This window comes from Dasypus novemcinctus, chromosome 18 (genome assembly GCF_030445035.2).
Source record: "Dasypus novemcinctus isolate mDasNov1 chromosome 18, mDasNov1.1.hap2, whole genome shotgun sequence".
NCBI lineage: Eukaryota > Metazoa > Chordata > Mammalia > Cingulata > Dasypodidae > Dasypus > Dasypus novemcinctus.
This window is the reverse complement of record NC_080690.1, coordinates 21,898,771-21,918,144: the sequence shown is the minus strand read 5'-3', so window position 1 is coordinate 21,918,144 and position 19,374 is coordinate 21,898,771. Positions and strand designations below refer to the sequence as shown.

Here is a 19,374-nt window from a genome sequence, read left to right as displayed (position 1 = left end):
CCGGCCCAGACGCGCGTTCGGGGCCCGGACTCCCATTACCCTGACTGGACCTGTTGGACTTCTGGGACGCCCCCGACCCTCCCAGGGACCGTGAGACTCCCGCAAAGGAACGTGCAGGACTCTGAGCCTTCCCCAGTCCTTGTGGGCCACATGGGGCCTGTGGGAGTCACCGGGATGCAGTCAGGGGGCCACCACAACAGGTCTGGGGGCTATGGAACTCACCAAGAGTCAAAAGGGGGCGGTGAGAGTTACCGGGTACCACCCAGAGGCCTGTGGAGGGGCGGGGGGATCACTAGAACCGTGGGGTGGGGATCACCAGAGATCACGGGGGCTGGGCTTATCCACATAGGTGGGAGGGCCCGGCCTGAACCCGGCTCGGGCAGTGCCTGCAGTCCCGAAACGCGGTCAGGGTGCGCAGGCCTGTTGCAGGAAAAGGAGGAAGCCCCCTACTTCTCTGCACCGACAGCGGCACCCTAGGTGGGTTTAAGCCAGATGGTTCGGGCCTGGAGCCTCATCCCTCCCTCTCATGGAGGCTCCTGCCTGTTTTCGTCGCCTCCCCACCTGCCCCCCTTGACCACGGGGAAAGGTCTGGCGGGGAGAGGGGGAGACGGCTAGCGGCGAGTGAGCGCGCATGCGAGCGGACTTCAGACCTTCCACCTTCCTTGCGTCCGGGACCAACAGCCCAATTAGAACAGTCCCGCTTTGAGGGTTCCCAGGGAGCCTTCGCTCCGTCGAGCTTAGTAAGGTTTCTTTACAGCTCGTTCCCATGCCATCTCGGACTTCTCCGAATTCTCACATTTGCTTGATCGAGAAATCGAAGGAAAACCGGGATGGTGGGGTGGGGGAGAAGGGGCGCGGGAGCAAAAACATAGGGTTGCCAAGCTCGACCCGAGACTGAAGCGGAGCGCTGCATCGTAGCCTGCGGGCGATGGAGAGCACGAGGGGCCAGGAGCATCCTCAGCTCAGGCCCAGGGAACGGGCGCAGCCCAAGGCGAGGGAGCCCGGGTGGAGGGGGGAGCCCCCGAAGCCTTGCTCACTGATCCCATACAACAGCGCGTCCCCACTAGATGGATGAAGAGACTGAGACGCTCGGGAGGGAAATGAGTCAGGCCTCGGTGGCTAGGAGAGAGTGAGAAGTGGAGCCCGTTTCAGGAGATCTCCGCTTTCCGGTGGGGTAGAGGCAGGTGCCATGAGCGCCTCTCTGGCAGAGTTGCCACCCCCGGAAGTGCTGAGCCAATCAACCGCGGAGGGCGGGGGGACGTCGCTGATAGGGCCCCACCCCCTCCAGATAAGACTGGAATGTCAAATATTTGTCCGTGGAGTGGGGTGCAGTCTCGAGTGAGGCCCTTCCCCCACCTGCCCTAGAACGCGCATGTGCCAAGAGGAGTCGGACCTTCCGGTCCTGCCTAGGCAACCAATTCTCTTTCCAGAACCCCCACCCCCCACCACCAGGGACGCGAAGACGTGGGTTTTAAACTTCCCCGGCGTTGGTCGCTTCTTTCCCAGCTTCCGGGGTACCGCTCCTACAGGACAGAAGCCCGGCGTCCTTGCCGCGAGATGTGGGCACTATTCTGGCTCACCCCTCCTGGCGCCCCATCTGTTCAAACTCCGGGCCTTCGCGCAAGGCCCTTCCCTCTTCCTTCAGCCTTGGAAAGCCTCCCTCTTCAGCTCCAGGTGACCTCTCCCAGGTGGCACCTCTGGCGGTTCTGAGCGCATTCCTCTAGAATCGCGCTCCTGCGTGTCCAGGTCCCTGCCGGTTGGTGAACCTGGGTCCCAGGCTGGCAGCGTGAAGCGGCTCCCGCCAACTCCTGAGCGCCCATCGGGCCATCCCCACCTGCCGTGAATGACACCTCAGCAAAGTCTGACATCCTCAACACCCACCCTAACCCTTCGACGTTTTTCTCGAAAATCTAAATTCTTTAAAATAAGGTTGGTGCCTCTGCTTTGCTGAGCTCCCTTACTCCTTCACCTATGACCTCCCAGATCACCCTATTAATACTGAACAACCCCCAATCCCATCCTCCAACACAGCTCTCATTACAACTTTTCCCTGTCAATTACCACCTTTTTTTTTTTTTAAGATTTATTTATTTTTCTCACCTTGCCCGGGGGCTGCTCTCTGCATCCCTTCGCTGTGTGTTCCTCTGTATCCACTTGTGTCAGCGGCATCCAGAATCGGCGGTCTCTTTTTGCTTCATCTTGCTGCGCCAGCTCTTTGTGTGTGTGGCGCCATTCCTGGGCAGGCTGCACTTTTCTCGCACTGGGCAGCTTTCCTTATGACACACACCTTGCGTGTGGGACTCCCCCACCTGGGGGACACCCCTGCATGGCAGGGCACTCCCTGCGCACATCAGTACCGCACACGCACCAGCTCACCACATGGGTCAGGAGGCCCTGGGTTTGAACCGTGGACCTCCCATGTGGTAGACGGACGCCCCATCTGTTGGGCCAAATCCGCTTCCCCCACCTTTTAACATAACATGTTAATCATTTATTGGCTCCCTCTCTTCCACCCATAAGAACATCCATCCTTGGAGGACAGAGGCTCATTTTTAGTACCTATCACCAGACCTGGCCCATAGCAGAGTTGCAATTAGGATGTACCCGACCGAATGAATAGTTCTCTACCCTCAAGCCTGTCTGCCTTTGGGTATTCCAGCAAGAATAACTGGTCCCTCCAGCCACAGGGCCTTTGCACCAGAGGCCCTTCTGCACCTTTCCCCCCTCTCTCATCTTGCTCCTGCCCTCCTTAGCACCTGCTCTTCCTGCAGATTTCACTTAATCCCCTATCACAGTGCCTCCCTCCATAGTAGGGGTCCACACTGTAGTTTGAGGGGAGTTCCCTGCTACGGAGGCACTTCACTAGTAAATGCTGCTGTGCCTCAGGTTCATGAATCTTGAATGAGTGAATCTGAGACCAAGGAGATGACAGGAGAGTGCTGAGTGAAGCCCCAAGGCCCAGGCCGCCTGAGGGCAGAGGCCCTTCCCAAACTGCAGTCCAGGTATTTGGGAAAGGGTCCCATGGGCCGCACAGGCGCAGAATCCTAGGCTCACCCTGCCCTTGGGGGCCTGTATGGGTGGGAGCCCTGGAGGTAGCCCACTCCTGCAGTGGGCATATGAAGGCTGTGGCATATGTGGTGCAGGGAGTATGTTGTCAGTCTCTTGGGCCCACAGGGAGTCTAGGAATGATTCAAAAACACCTCCAGTCCCCACCCGACCAAAAAAGGTTCTGGCGGGAGTGGGGGGGGGGGCATGAGGACAACGATACAGGTACAATGGCAGGTGTCTGGCTAGGAATGACCATGGGGATCCACTCTCCCACCCATATCCACCCTCGCCCTAAACACACCAGAGCCACCCCCGCCCCCAGCCCCTAGCCTCAAGAGTAGCCAAGGGCTCCACCAGGTGAAATGGGCCCAAGCCAGCAGTGAAGGGAGTCCTCTTGACACCGCCCCCAGGCCACCTCCCTCTGGCTTGAGATTCTCTGTGGCTCCTGGCTCCCTGGACAGAGGCTAAATTTTTAAGGGCCCTCAGTCCCTCTCTGCTGCACTCCCATCCCATCCAGCTCCACCTTGTGTTCCAGACACACTGCCAAGATTCTTCAGGTCTCCAGGCTGCTGCACAGCTGAGTCCTCTGAAGAGCACCTACCTATTTACCCATCCCTTTGTTCTCCTGGCAAACCCTTACTTGTCCTTTAGAATCCATCCAGTCACCCTTCCCGGATGTCTAGATTAGGTTGCATGTCCTTTTCTGGGACCCTTGCCCCAGGGTTCTATCATGATTGGGACAGTGTTTGGCCTGTCATGAGCCCAGGGAAGCTGAACCTGAGGCATTAGAGAGAATTGATTGGTTTCTAAGTGGGCTCAGCCTCAGCCACCAAACCAGCCCAGATCTTGGCTTGGTTGCCCCAAATCCAGCTAGCCCCCTGGCCCACTCAGAGCTTGTGTGTGTACAAAGGGCCCAGGAGCACAGGAGGAGCAAAGTCAATTGGCTGGTTTCTCAACTGAGGAAGATACAACAACTTGCCTGATTCCTCAGCTTCTGGGTTCATGCTCCCTTCCAGCCATTTCCCAGAATGTTCCCCTTCACAGGAACACCCTCATTTCCCAGTCTTCTAGAACTCACCTCCAGCCCTGGAGTCCTATCTCATCCAGGTCTGACAGATACCAGGATCTTGCCCTGAGTGGGGTGGAAGGGGAGCAGTGGTTAGAGAAAGGGGGTATATCACCTATTCATGCAACATGTATTAAGCATCTGCTGTGTGCCAAGGATTGTGCTAGGTAGTAACCAGTAACAAGGATGTGACAAGAACCGAAAAGATTAGGGGCTTGCTCTTACAGGACTAAATTTTAATGGAGCCAAGCAGAGCCTGCTTCAAATTCAGTGGTCATGTCTGGGCTGAGGCTTAAATATAGACCTCAGTGAACACCTCAAAACTAGGGTCTGCAGAGTGGTCCAGTGTAGCAAGTGCAGAAATCCTGATGGGAATACGGTTGACCTGTTCTAGGCAGCAAGGAAGTCATTGAGGCTAGACATGAGAGAACTCAGGAAGAGGGGAAGTGGAAGTTGGGAAAATTGGGGCCAAGGGATCCTGTAGAGTCCTCATTTACTGTGAGTGAGATGGATGTGATAGGAGGGTTGTGAGTGGGTTTGGGGAAGAGTGATGTGTCAACCTGGTATTTGGAGAATAATCAACAGGAATAAGAACATAAGTTGGGACATCAGTGAGAAGATTACTGTGGGGATGAGGGTGTTTTGGGAGGTATAATAGTTAAGTTCATTTGTCATCTTGGCTAGGTTATGATGTTTAGTTATTTGGTCAAGGCCCGATTGATACCATGAGGATATTTTGTGGGTTTAAATCATCATTAATTTGATTGCATCTATGGCTTCTTAACAAAGGAGACTGCCTTCAGCAATGAGAGAAGTCTCATCCAGTCAGTCCAGGCCTTGAAAAGGGAGAGCTGGTGATTTCAGCAGTCAAAAGGAAAAATTTTCATCCTTCAGCCAGCTATCTTCTCCTGGGGAATTTACTGAAAATCTTTACCGGGTTTCCCAGCTTCTTGTAGCCTACCCTATGGAATTTGGACTTGCCAATCCCTACAATTGCATAACAGCCAATTCCTATAATCTGATTTTATTGGGATATTATATATATATATATATATATATATATATATATATATATATATATATATATATATATATATATATATATCCTGTTGGTTCTAGTTTCCTGGAGAGCCCTGACTAATACAGGAGAGTAGAGCTGGCAACCGTCTGGATGTGGGTCGGAGGATCAGGAAGGTGTCCAAAATGCAGGATGACCCCAGATCTACAGCCAAGTTGACTGGATGGATGTCAGGGTCAGTATGAATGGGGAGGGGTACTCACCTGACACCCCCACAAACACACACACTGCCAACACAGGTCAGGACTGAGCAGGCCTTGGTACCCCCTCTCGCCAAGGCCCTGTTCCTGACATATGTTGGGCCCATCAGGGCTAGACACCAAAGAAGCCTGCCAAGGAACAGGACCACCCCATGAGGGGCCCATGGTCACCCAGTGCTGCAGGGTTGGCAAGACATTTGACCTGTGGCCAGAGTCCAAGGAAGCTCAGGCCGTCCTAGGCCCACCTTCTCGCACTTGACCCTTAACTCTAGAATCCTGCCTGTCCTTAGCCCTGGCAGAAGCATCTCCCACACCCAGCCTTCACTAGACCCACACTCAGCGACCCTCTGCTGAGCCCTGCAGTGAAGGTGAGGGAGACAGTAGCTTTGCCTGGGTGGGGACCCTGGGTCAGGGCCCTGAGGTGGGGGATAGTAAGAAAGGAGATATCCCAAACACCAATATATTTCACTATGAGGACACAGAAGGGATAAGCCAAGATAGCTGCTGCCCAAGAAGGAGGAGGAAAAGAAGGAAGGGGTGGAGGGATATCTCTGGACCAGCCAGAGATGACCAGGGTAGGGCTGGATTGCGACAGGAGAGTGTGTGTGGAGGATCAAGGCCTCTATTCCCCAAACATGCCCAAGTGGTGCTCTGCTGGCCCTCATATCTCAGAGTGAAGCATTGTCCTGAAGTCTGGGCTGGCTGTCAAGTCTTTGCACACTCTGATTATCCCTCCTGGACAATTCTGTGATTCCTTGCACAGGGGATCTGTCCTCTCTGGATTCTGGGTTTGTTTGGGCAGGAGTGGGGGGCAACAAGGAATTTCTATGTACTCCCGAACTCCACAGGGAAACCTGCAGATTTGCCATGGTATAGGGTCGAGGATCAAGCCCACTCAACCCAGCGCTCCAACTGCTCCGCCTGGCCGGTTGACCCCACACTCTCCCTAAAACGGGAAGAAGGACCTACACTGACCTGGCACTCCGGTTCCCCGCCCCCCGCACCCATAACCAGGAGGCAGACTTTAGAAAGAGAGCCCTGGGCCAGGGTTACCAAGCCCAGGTGCTCTTGGAGCTGGGTGCGAAGAACCGGGGTGGAGGTTCCAAAACGGCCCTGGTCAGCTCCTGGTCCCAAGAAGCTCAAGAGCTGCCCGGGACTCAGTCCCCCTCTACTTCCCCATGCTTTCACAGGGACTTCTCAGCAGCAGGGAGCACTGGACCTCGAATTCCCGCTCTCGGCCCGGTCTGTTCCAAACCCACCCTGTCAGGGAGGCGCTGGGAGTCAAGGGTGAAGAGGGCTGCACAGCGTGATCCAGGTACACAGCTGCGAGGAACTGGGTCTGCCAGGGAGGTTGCAGCCGGCTGGGGAGCCACGCCTCCCCTCGGTGGATCGATGCGCTCGGCGCTCCGCTCGGTCGGGGACTGGCTGGGGCTCTCAGGGGCGGGGCGACGAGTCCCGACTGGGAGGAACGCGGCTGGCGGCGAGTCTCTATTGGCAGGCCTTTTGCGGGAGACGCGCGCGGGCTTGCCGGGCGGCTTGGGGCTTAAGTGCGTCGCCGGCGCCCGGGCCTAGGTGCGAGCCCCGAACGCGCAACCCGCATTCCGGCCCGGGAGCCGCCGTCGACCGCCATGGGTCTCCGCTTCTCTCTGTACCGCGCGGCCCTGCGTCCCGTTAGCCTGCTGTTTCCTTTGCTGCTGCTAATGCAGCTTGTGGATCCTGCCCTGCCGTTTCGACGTCACCCGCCTGTAGTGCTGGGTGAGAAGCGCTTCGAGTCGTGGGTCCGTCCACCCATCCGCCCGGCAGGATGGCGTGTGGAGCTGTCTTTCGCGTCTGCGTCTGTTCTGTCTGTTTGGTCACCCGGGTGGGTCCGTCCACCTCCCGCCATACTGGGCGCGGGTGTGGTTAGCCTCTCCTATCTGCTCCTGTTGAATATGGGGTGAGTGAGAGGGTTCCCCTATGCTTGTCCATTGGCGCGATGGTCCGCCTCAGCCCAAGTCTTAAGGCTCCCACCCCCGAAGGCCGGTTTGAGGAGTAGAATGGAGTTGACCTCCGGTCCCAGGGGACTCAGCATTGACCTAGGCCAGCCTGGAAGGCTGTCTCACTCGCCCTTTCCAGCCCCACAGGTTTCAGAGGGCATTACTGAGGAAGCTCTTTGGAGAATTGCTCCCCTTGGAAAAGAGGCCTCCAAGACTCCCCTGCTCAGCTTACCAAATGGGTGGCATTGGACCTGAGAAAGAGGTGCAAGGGAAACTGAGGCTGGCAGAAGATGGGGTTTGGGACAGTGGCCATGAACAGGTGTCAGGAATGTTTAGCTACATGATTGTACTTTCATCAGAAACCCCTGCCAGGCTCTCTTTTGGGGCTAGAGCTGGCCACCTCCCTTGCCCATCTGCTTCCTGATCCCAGTCCTGACCCCTGTCCCAGATAAGGCAACTGCGTGGGAGCCACAGTGTCTTTCTGTGGTGGCCAGTAAGAGTGAGGCCTCTGGTAGCCTTGGGTGCCTCATTCAGACCGTCACTCACGCAGAGCTGGCGTGTGTGTGGCCAACTAGGACTCCTGTGGGCGGAGGCATACTAAAGCACATATGGCGTACTGAATCTGCTACAGCCTGACCCCCATGTTGTTTTGTTGGGAGTATTTTAGTGGTGATGATGCAGATGACAATAGGGTAGGGTTTGACAGGCAGGATGGTTGCAGGAGGTCCCCTACCCAGGGTTCGACCAGGAAATGCTCCAGGGTGATGCCGGACCCATGTCGGCCATGGGATTTGGGCAGACTTGGTCCTGCCTTCCCTAAACGTGCAGGATCAGATTAACAGTAATCTCCAGGTGTTGAGGTCTGTGCTGAGCAAATACAGAGAATCCAGTGACCCAGTCAGGGTGTCAGGGAAGGCTTCCTGGAGTAGGCAGCTGGAGCTGAAGCAAGGCAAGAGTTTCAGGCAGGGGGAACTATATGTGAGAAGGAAGGAAGGTAAATGGTTCAGGCTGGCTGGAATAGAGTGGGGAGAGGGGTGAACATTGCAGGGCTCATGACTAGTTGAGGCATCTGGACTTTATCCTGGGGGCCGCAGGGAGCCATGGCTAGGCCTATGAGATTCTGAGTCAGGAGTGTAGAAGTGTGTGGTCCTGTCCAGAACCTTTGTTAGCAGCCTTCTCACTGGGCATGGTGCTAACTCTGCGTTCATTAATGCATTCGGTCCTTGGTCATCCTAGGTCATAGCAAAGGAGCCTCAGACCCTGCCCAGGGCCACAGAGCAGCTGGAATCCTAACATGTCCAACTACTTGGGGAGTGAGACTGCCAGCATTAACCCTGGGAAACCCTTTGGGGGGGAGCGGATGAGCTGTTCCTGGGCACAAAACAGGAACCTGACCTTGGTCATCAGAAGATCGGCATCCAAGGGTGACCACCCTCTAGGAGTAGGACCTGAATTGGCAGAGGCCAGAGAAATGATATAGAAGATGATCGTGGGCAGGGGGAAGGTACTGTAGACAAGCCATTTCTACTTGTCCCAGCCTCAGTTTCCTCATCTGTAATAGGGATAATAAGGATGTCTCTTCCAAGTGTTTTTAGGAGTAAAAGGCACACTGATGGCCCTTGTCCTAGTTCCAAGCACAGAGGAACTCAGGAAGTGGTTACTGGTATTTCTAGAGGCTACATAGGGCTAGGACACAGGGCGTCCAGGCAAAGATCTGGTGACTTCCTCTTTCAGCAATTTCCTCTTTGCTGAAGATGGTGACCAAGATCTCTGCACTGTACTGCACTGGCCAGGTCACAGGCATGTCATTCAGAGGTCCAACCCCTATCATGCTGGGAGACTCCATGCCTCTCCCTCAAGGGCTCCCCCAGGACATTGCGGGATGGTGTACAGGGAGGGCACACCCAGCTCAGGGCTAGGTACACAGTCAGTGCCCAGTGACTACACAAGAGAGCCCAGTGCTGGTTGTTTACTCAACAGTCATGGAGTCCAAGCGGGGTTGTGTTTGGGAGGTGTTGAGAGTATGGCATATAGGGCAGGTGAGGCCTGAAAAGTTGTGGACAGACCATGAAGGGCCTTGAATGTGGGATAGTGAAGCAGTGGGGATAGGTTTGAGGGTCACAAGGTCCCCAGGGCTCTGAGTGGACAGGATTGTCTGGCTAGGGTGAAGAGAAGTTGTCCTTGGAGCCTCACCATGCCCGCCTCCCAGGGACTGTGGCTGGAATGGTGAGTTTTTTCTGTGTAGCCATGTCTCTCACACAGGGTTCAGGTGTGCCAAGATGTTAGGACTCTCTATTAAGATCTGCCCTCTGGGACTTTATTGGGCTCTGGCCTTTAGCAAGACTGGGCACCTTGGTAGACCATCAGATGCTAGTGTGACCTCTCAGCTGTGTTTCTGTTCATTACCTCCCTTCCACAAGCCTGTCCTGTAGTACCTTCTCTGGATTTAATTTTGGCCCAGTTAAAGTGGCCCAATGTTCTGTCCTGTTCCACACTCCCTCTCTTATGGTGAATGAGGCTGTGTCTACTCTGTAGCCTGGAATGGCTGTAGATGGAAAACCTTTGGGTTCAAACTTTGAGGGTATATCTGATGCCTGGACTGTATCTTTGGCCAAACTTTGAGGGTTCTAGAACTCGGTGGTTTCTCAGCCCTCCCAGTCAGAGCTCTCAACTGAGGGACGTGTAGAAATCATATGTGGAGATCTGTGTGTGTTATGGGGGTGACCCAAGATCTCATTTAACAATAAGGAAACTGAGGTCTAGTGTGGGCAGCCCCCTTCCAGTATCCTAAATGGTCCAGAAAGGATGTGTCAGTGACCGTCCAGGGGATTTACTTTATCTAGGGTCTTTACCAAGTGCTTCACAGCATGTGTGTCCATGGACTTGTTTCGAGGTCCCTGCTGTCTGATTTTTCTGCCCCCAGTTCTGTTCTTCTGTTTGAGGCGTGGGATGGGGGAGATTGATCCTGGCATCTGTGGCTCCTGGGGATCCTGCTGTAGTCTTCAAAGTTCTTGGGGGTCTCCAGCCTACCAGGCCTAGGGCCTCATGCATGCCCTGTGCCCCCTGCAGTGCCTGGCGATTTGGGCAACCAGCTGGAGGCGAAGCTGGACAAGCCAACGGTCGTGCACTACCTCTGCTCCAAGAGGACCGACAGCTACTTCACCCTCTGGCTGAACCTCGAACTGCTGTTGCCTGTCATCATTGACTGTTGGATTGACAATATCAGGTGGGGGCAGGGGACATATGGACCGGGTTCTGCTCACTGACAGAACCAAAGAGGCCTCTGGAGCCCGTTTCCATCCCATCCCCACATCAAGGGACCCTGAAGACACTGACCTCTCTCTCTCCATTCCCTCAGTCTGGTTGGCACTACCTCTCACACGGGACTTTCCTCCTCTTCCTGCTGCTCTTGTCCCTGTCCTCTCCAGCATAGGCCTTACCCCTCTGAGCCACGCCTCACACAGGCTTCTATGCTTCAGCCTCTGTTCATAGCCTGCCCCTGCCCTTGCCTGTGCTCTGGCCACACGTACCCCTCCAGTTGCTGCTGCTTCCTGGAACATACCATGTCTCCGTGCCTTTGCACATGCGGTGCTTTTAACCTGGAATGCCATCCTCCCTCTACCCTTTGCCTGACAAATTCCCATTCACCCTTTAAAAAGTAACCTAGTACCTCCATGTAGTCTCCCCTGCCTGTCCCCAGAGCTGTTAACCTCTCCTCCCAAGCTACATGCATGGGTTCTTCTAACCTTCTAAGAATGTTTCTGCAGTAATAATAGCATAATAAGAATTACTATTTATTGAACATAGGCAGTGTGCATTTTACATACTTTGTTTTATTTAATCGTACAGTAATCCTATGATGCAAGTACTGTTTTTAAATCTCTTTTACAGATGAGGAGGTCTGGAAGCTCAAAGGAGATACAAAATTGCCTAGGGTCCCTCAATGAATAAGTGGCAGAACCAGGACTGGAACCAAGAATTGTGTGATTCTGAGCCGAGGTTCCCTCCTAGACTGAAGACAGGCACTATATCTGTTCTGTGTTTATAGCACTGGAACCAGGAACACTATGTCTGTTCTGTTTTTATAGCACTGGAATCAGGAACACAGTTGGTCACTGGAACCAGGAACATTTATGGTTCCTAGTAAATGTTTAAGCTGATTTACTTATCACAAATTAAAAGTTTCTCCTGCAAGCAAGCTAGCTGGTTCTCCAGACACCCTGCCCTTCCCTGTTGTTTATGAAAACTGCTTTGTTGACTCTTTCCTCCTCTGTGTGTAATCTGGGTTATTTCTGGGCTGTTGATCTGCATATCTATTTTTGCATCAGAGCCATGACCTCAGGTACTGCCAAAAGGAGGTGTGGGCTGATGCCGGGAGGGGTTTGCCTACCTTCATTGGTCCTCTGACCTACGTGGACTTCCATACAGCACAGAGCTAATTTGGCTTTTCAGAACAATTTTCTGCACTTTGTTGGGTGGCCATTTGGGGTAATCTACGGATTATTCTGGAGAGAGTGGGCCTCCACGATATTTATCCTATTATTTGGGCCAATGTTGGGGATCCTTTCAGCTTTCCTTGGCTGATCTTTATTGGAGGTGGGACGTAAGACCACCAGGGACTGCAGGTCTAGCCTTTGTTTTCCAGGGCATATATGTTTCCTTGGCAACCATGGAGGCCAGAGCAGGGTTTTTGGACTGGCACAAGGCTTTCTTTTATCTTCCCCCAACACTGTCCCCCTCATTTTTCCAGGCCTTGCTGACTCCCCACTCCCAGGATGGGGTACACAGCAGCCATGGGCTCCTGTCTGGTGCTGTTGTGTACTGCACCCATGGAAGTGGTAAGATAATAAAATGTGATTGTTTTAAATTGCTAAGTTTATGGTAATTTGTTAGGCAGCAATGGAAAACTATTACAGGGCTGTTGGGGATCCCAGGTTGCTCGTAGTTAACATCCTACATCCCTAGGTCGTGACTCCTTAGGAATTTGCTGGCCAATCCCTGGACAGTGCAGTTACAGTCTCTGGCAGGTGATCTGGCCCTGAGACACTGTTTGGTCTCGTGGACTTGGTTTAGCCATTCCCTTCCTCCGTGGATGGTGTGGTGCAAGGATGCTGGCTGCTGGGTCTAAGGCTCAGAATAAGTGGGAGTGAGTTATAGCTCCTTGGGTCTGCACGAGGCCTTTCTCCTGTTATGCTCCACCCATCCCCGTCATTTCTCCAGGTCTTGCCCACCCACCACCCCCTGGTGGGCTCAGGCCTGGCGGGGTCTCTCTTGTCTGGTTCTGTTGTGCACTCTGCTCACTACCTCCTTTGCCCTGTGACATGTTGTGGTGGGTGGCAGGAGCTGAATCTGTGGAGACAGGGTGATGGGAGCCTGTGGGTTAGGCTACCTCTTGGGATCAAGTGTGATGTTCATGGCACAGCCAGGGCTACAACTTCTTTCTGTCAACCAGATCCAAGATACTGGTGGTTTTTCAGAGGACTAGCCTCCTCTGGGATGGGTGGCATCAGGGAGGGGGGGAAGGTTGCCTTCACAGAGGGGCCTGGGGTCAGGATCTTTGGAGTGAGTCTTGGTCCTCATTTGGATGTGATTACTCTGCCCCGTGTTTTATAAACTGATTTTGTAACTTTTTGGTCTCTTCTATACATCTGACCAAACCTGGGGGTGGTATGACTCAGGACACAGGTGGAGTTGGGACACATGAAGTTCAGTGTCACAACTGGGTCACTGGCTCAATATCCTCTCCTGACAGACTGATCTACAATAGAACGTCCCGGGCCACCCAGTTCCCCGATGGCGTGGATGTGCGTGTCCCTGGCTTTGGGAAGACTTTCTCCCTGGAGTTCCTGGACCCCAGCAAAAGCAGTGTGGGTAGGTAACCCTCACTCACGCCCTCCAGAGAACAGGGCTGAGGTTCTTCTGGAAGAACCCTATCAGTTTAAGGGGGTAGTGTGTGAACTTCCATGACCAGTGTGTGCCCTGTCGTACTCCTCCAGGGACCTGCCTGCAGTAGATGTCACAGTCCCCGTGGTGGGTGTGGTGTGGGTCGCTGGTGCTGGCTGGACCCTCTAACCCTGCGTTTCTGTCCATAGGTTCCTATTTCCACACCATGGTGGAGAGCCTTGTGGGCTGGGGCTACACACGGGGTGAGGACGTCCGGGGGGCCCCCTATGACTGGCGTCGAGCCCCAAGTAAGCAGGCACTCTCCTTCTGTCCCTGAGGTCTTGGGAGGCAGGAACAAGGAGGTTGCAGCCACCACAGGCTCTGGGCTCCCCTCTTGCCTTCGGGCCTCTGGCATCCGGCCTAGAGTAAGCAGTCACGCTGCCCCCTGCTCCCCTGAAGTCTTGGGCTATAGGAGAGGGGGTAGGGAGGTCACAGCCACTGCCCTTAGTCAGTTCTGTCCATGTCCTTCCCCCTGGACCCCTGGGCCTCTGAACCCCGAGGAGAGAAGAGGCTGAGGGGCAGAAAAGGAGCCTTTTTGTTTCCTGCCTTCATGGAAATGGTGGGGAAACCAGACTACTCCCACTTGGGTTTTAGTACTCTCCCCACCCACCTAGTCCTGGGTCTGGCCTGAGAAATAGCCTGTGATTGGGGCCCCAGCATCCTTCCTCCCTGACTTGCACCTGGCTCTGGCCTGCAGATGAAAACGGGCCCTACTTCCTGGCCCTCCAGGAGATGATCGAGGAGATGCACCAGCTGTATGGGGGCCCTGTGGTGCTGGTTGCCCACAGCATGGGCAACATGTATATGCTCTACTTCCTGCAGCAGCAGCCACAGACCTGGAAGGACAAGTATATCTGGGCCTTTGTGGCACTGGGTGCACCCTGGGGGGGTGTGGCCAAGACCCTGCGTGTCCTGGCCTCAGGTAAGACCCTGCCGGGCCCAGTGTGGGAGACTGGTGTTGGGAAGGCCAATCCCTTTTCCCTCCATCATGGCCTCCTAGGCCACTGTCTCTTCTCCTGGGTCAGCACCCCTCTTTCTTCAAAGTGGCATTCCTTTTCAAACATCTCTTTTTCCGAAAGGGAATCTAACTCCACCCCTCATTCCACCTCTGGATAATAGCATGTGCATATGTCTGCATAATATGCACATGCTATTATGTGCTCAGGCCTGGCTGCTCAGGCCTGGCTGGCTTACCTTGGTTTTACCTGAAGTTCTTTGGGGAACACCTTCTCTCTCCCTCTTACCCCCATTCTCACTTGTTCACTCCCGTCTTTGCCCCAGAGAAGAAGGATTGGACTATAGTTTCCTGTTGATGAGTTGTACCTCCATCTGTGGGTTAGGGGAAACCTCACTTGCTTCTGTGGGCAACAGGGAAGTAGGTGCAGACCTCGTTGAGCTTGATTGACTGGCAGTTGGAAGTTGCCTCCTTCTCTGTCCATCCTTAACATGCCTGCCTGCTGCAGCAGTAGGGCACGGCTTCCTGTGTTAGGAGGGGCTTTCCTCTATGCTAGTACCTATTGTGAACCCCATGACCCCTCACTTTGGGAGCTGTGAGCCAGAGCCACGCTAAGTGTGTGATAAGCTTTCTTCCTCAAGTGACTAGTACCACCTGACCTCCTTGTTGATCTGCTGGTCATTGTGGTCAGGTCAGGCCTGGTACTCTCCCAGCAGTGACCCTGGATTAGCCAGACAATGAGTCCAGGGCTCAGAGACTCAGGGCTCTGACTCAGAAGTCATTTAATCTGCACCAGACAGGGGCACTTCCTGAATCTGAGACAGGGGCCCATGAGGGAGTTCAGGCCCCAGCCCCTTTCAGAATTTCCCCGTGAGCCCCCTTAGAGCTTTGCCTCAGATATGGGGAAACTGTCAGGCCCTAGAAGTCCAGGAACAGGGATGAAAGGGGCCCTTGGACACCTAGGGGCTTCTCTTTTATTAGGGGTCCTAGAGCCAGGCCTCACTAGGCAGAGCAAGGCTCTATAGTCAGAGAGGTAGCACTGCTTTTAGGTACAGGGTGGCATGATGGGTCACCACTGGGTCCTGAACAGGTCATAGTCTCCTGTTCCCAAGTTCTAGTTTATCCCCCAGAGTTCCCACTGGGTGGTAGGTAGTGTATTTTTGGACACCAGTGTGCCAAGGACCTGACTCTGTTTGCAGCCTGCTTCTGGCCGTGTCTCCAGCAAGCCCGGCTACCTAGGCAGGTGGATAGGATAAGACCAAGGCTGGCCAATGTCTGAGCCTAGGAAAAGAAAAACATTTCAGTGTAACATAGGAGAAAGATGAATATGTCTCTAGGCTGCCAACCTGCTGATTGACTTAGAGTCGATGCCCGCAGGCCCAGTGATAAGTGCTTGGAGGAGGTGCCATTTACAGATTAGGAAACAGATGCTAAATCACCCTATGGTAGTGTGCTGCCTAAATCTCTGAGGACAAAATACAAAAGGAAAGAAACAAGTTGTGGTTATATGTTTCCAGACATAGCAAAAATAATGGGAAGCAAAAACCAGTGAGGAATTGGTAGTTATAATGGGATAAAACCTTGGAATTTCTAGAATGTTGACTGGACCATCAGCTGGGTCCAGTAGAGGGCCTGGAGGTTGACTTCGCGCTCAGCCAGTTCGCATTCCTGAACACAGACTGACCAGAGTCCTCTCCCTGTAGGGGACAACAACCGGATCCCAGTCATTGGGCCCCTGAAGATCCGGGAGCAGCAGCGGTCTGCCATCTCCACCAGCTGGCTGCTGCCCTACAACTATACCTGGCCACCCGAGAAGGTGTTTGTACACACACCTACCACGAATTATACCCTGAGGGACTATCACCGATTCTTCCAGGACATCGGCTTTGAGGACGGCTGGCTCATGCGGCAGGACACGGAGGGACTGGTTGAAGCCATGGTGCCTCCTGGAGTGCAGCTGCACTGCCTCTATGGCACTGGTGTCCCCACTCCAGATTCCTTCTACTATGAGAGCTTCCCTGATCGTGACCCAAAAATCAGCTTTGGCGATGGTGATGGCACTGTGAATGTACAGAGTGCACTACAGTGCCAGGTCTGGCGCAACCGCCAGGAGCACCAAGTGTCGTTGCAGGCACTGCCAGGTTGCGAGCACATTGAGATGCTGGCCAATGATACAACCCTGGCCTATCTGAAACGCGTGCTTCTTGGGCCCTGATTTCTGCACCAGGCAGGGGCTGACAGATGGTTCATCCACAGCTGCTTTTCTTGGCCTCTTAGCAAAGCTTTTGACTGACTACCCAGGGCCCTAGGTCTTGGAGTATGAAGTGTCTGCCATGGGGGAAGAGTAATTTCTAACCTTCCCTCTGTGAGTGAAGAAGGAAGACACTGAGTCTGGACTCGAGACTCTTGAAAGAAAAATGTTACTGGTGGTGGAGTTGTTGTGGCCTCAGGATTGGCTCCGTAGGGTGGATTGGCTGGCACCCAGCCCTAGTCTCCTACTCAAGGGCCATGCAGTACTGCTCCTTTGACCTCTACACAGTTGCCCACCAGAGGACCTGGCCCCTCAGCCTTCCTCTGACAGGCATTACTGAGCAATGGTCTCTGTCTCCAAGGGTCCCAGGAGTGAGCTTCTGGCCCTTAGGGTAGACCCTCCCACATATAGGCCATAGCCCTAGGACCTGGTGGACCTGTGGCTGGCCGTGGATGATTGGAACTGCTGGCCTTCCTGTGGCTGACCTGTTCGGCAGTTTAACTGTGGCTTTCTGGGGCAGCCCAGCTTCCCCCTGCAGGCAGGGGCTGGTTGTTGTGTTCTCCATGGTTCCCAGGCACTGGGGCATTCACTCCTACCTCCCCTCCAGGAGCTACCTGGTCAGGCCTCGCTGGGGAGCTCAGAATTGGGAGCAGATGGACCTCAGTTCTATGAGTCATGTCCAGGGGCCCTGATCCCCTTGGTTGGGATGTTGGCCACAGTGTAGATGAAGAGACTTTGGGACTATGGCCCAGAGATGAGAGCAGGCCCCAGTGCCACGGTCTTCTAGGTGCCTATGGAGAAAGGGAGCTCAAGTAAGCAGCCAAAGCTACCTAGAGTTGCCTTGAGCTGCTTTCCCTCGAATCCCAACACCATACTACAGAGCCACCCTGCCTATCATGTCTCTAGTGCCCAGGTGGGCTGAGAGGAGGTAGGCCTTCTGCCCAACACCCGCCCCTACCTGGCTGCTGAGTGGTGTTCAGTCTGCTATAACAGGCCCAGACATTTGAGTGGGTCTGGGTAGCTGACCCCTTGGAGCCTTGGGACTCCCTTAGGTTTTCTGACTGTCCCAGAGGTTCTCCTTGGTTCTGCCTCTGATAGCAGGAATCGAGGGGCTGCGCCTTCCTTGTTGGCAGTAAGTGCCAAGTGGGCCCCTGACTATATAGGCCATGGCTTGGGTCAAGCCTTGTGGGTGGGGCCCCAAGACCATATTCAGGGAACCTGCTATTCTTCTACAAAGTTCCTGTGGAGCTGGGTTTTCTCTGTTTCATACATGCCCAGCATCTGTCCTTTTGTTCCTGAGTGGCAGACCCCATATGGGGCTCTAAGCAGCCACACCTCGGTTCTAGCAATAAAGTATTATGGATACTGTAAGGTTCCCTGGCCTAAGCTCTGCACCAAGCATGAGGTGAGGGAGATGGTGGAAGGGTGAGGGAGCTAAAAAGGGAGGTGACCAGGGATTGGACCTTTACTGGGGTCTTAATGGATTCTTTCAGTGCCAAGGCATGGCCCCTGCACCTTTCTCTGGACTTCATCCTCTTGCCTCTGAGAGGTCCCCTCTCCCATGGAGTCCAACTCCCCTTCTAAGCTGTTGCAGTGCAGCTCCTGCCCTTGCCCCTGCCCGGTCAGCAATCCCCCATGCCACCCCAAAGCTGGAGGCCAAGAACAGTCCCGCATGTCACCCTGGCTAGACTTCTTTTTCCAGCCTTCTGTCTTCTCCCAGCGAGCAGATCTCAGCCGCCTTTAAACCTAGAGTTCTTTTCAGGACACCACACTTCCCCTTTGCTTCTTTAGGCTCATCTGACTACCACCTGCCCAACTTTGGGACAGAGACCGAGGGATGAAGAGACAGAGGAGACTGTTATGGACAGAGACCAGAGGAACAGAGAGCCTGGGGACCAGAGATGGGCATACAGAGAGAATCCAAGACAGGAATATATGAGTAGGGATGGGGTCTAGGCATGAATTTTGTGGTACAGAGCGCAGTGCTTGCAGCCAGTGTGGGTGGTAGTAGCTCTCATCCCTGCCTCCCACAGGGATTCTCACTGGTTGAGGCTCCAGGCTTTGATATGCCGTGGACACCAGAGGGCGCCCTGAACCCTCTCATGGCACCACTCTACCCAAACCTGGTGGAAGGGGCTGCCCAGAGAAGGGGCACAAGCCAGTTTCAGCACCGGCCTCTGTAGAAGGATGACAACACAAAAGGGTGCAAACTCTCATCCACAGGGGTCCCAGCCTCACTTCTTGCTCTGCCCTGCCCCCCCCCCGGCCATCGCTTGTGGTGGCCCTGCAGCCACCCACTCACCCCTGACCCATTTCAACCTCACTGCTACCCTCAGTAGTAGTGGCTACAGAGGGAGGGCCTGGAATCAGAGCAGGCTTCGAATCCCAGCTCTTCCAGCCCCAGGCTAGTAGCTCAAAGTGTCTCCTTCCCTAAGACACTGTTTCCTCATCCAAAGAATGAGGGATGATTAAATGTCCTTTGGAGGATGGTCCTGGAGAACATCTATGATGCTGGTGAGTACCTGATTGCTTAGATTTCAGCTGTCAGGCTGCCGTGGCTGTGAGACAGTGAAACCAGTGTTCTGGAGCTGACAGATCCTGTACGCGGCTATTACAAGGACAAGTGGACTGGCTGCCATTGAGTGACCCAAGTGTCCAGAGCCCTCCCTCTGCCAGCAAAAGGCAGGAGGAACCGAGCGACGGGGCAAATGGTCAGAAGTCTAACGATTCCAAATGTATAAACACTGTCATTCCTCTCCCATTCCCCCCCACCCCGTCCCCGATCGTCTGTTCTCTGTGTTTATTTGCTGCGTCTTCTTTGTCCGTTTCTGTTGTCAGTGGCATGGGAATCTGTGTT

General features: G+C 54.2%; 1 protein-coding gene across 4 annotated transcripts; it reads left to right on the top strand.

Annotated features, from left to right (window-relative positions):
- The first annotated feature begins 92 nt into the window (after positions 1-92).
- Positions 93-17,888, top strand: PLA2G15 (phospholipase A2 group XV). Of its 4 annotated transcripts, none has more exons than XM_058279812.2 (8): positions 93-200; positions 5,234-5,367; positions 6,583-6,707; positions 10,438-10,594; positions 13,121-13,239; positions 13,461-13,559; positions 14,009-14,233; positions 15,970-17,888. In XM_058279812.2, exons 2-8 carry the CDS (start codon positions 5,318-5,320, stop codon positions 16,479-16,481), a joined length of 1,287 nt encoding a protein of 428 aa, XP_058135795.1. In that variant the 5' UTR covers positions 93-200; positions 5,234-5,317; the 3' UTR covers positions 16,482-17,888. The 4 variants fall into 4 exon arrangements, with proteins under 4 accessions (XP_058135795.1, XP_058135796.1, XP_058135794.1 ...); XM_058279813.1 differs by lacking the exon at positions 93-200 and adding an exon at positions 389-477; XM_058279811.2 differs by lacking the exon at positions 93-200 and adding an exon at positions 1,551-1,929.
- Positions 17,889-19,374: the final 1,486 nt, after the last annotated feature.

What these genes read in the sequence shown, in the direction of transcription:
- PLA2G15 (XM_058279812.2), top strand. Translation starts at nt 5,318, where the DNA reads ATGCAGGATGACCCCAGATCTACAGCCAAGTTGACTGGATGGATGTCA. An exon ending in TGTTGGATTGACAATATCAG is followed by an intron (nt 10,595 to 13,120) that starts GTGGGGGCAGGG and finishes CTCTCCTGACAG; the next exon opens with ACTGATCTACAATAGAACGT. An exon ending in CCCCAGCAAAAGCAGTGTGG is followed by an intron (nt 13,240 to 13,460) that starts GTAGGTAACCCT and finishes TTCTGTCCATAG; the next exon opens with GTTCCTATTTCCACACCATG.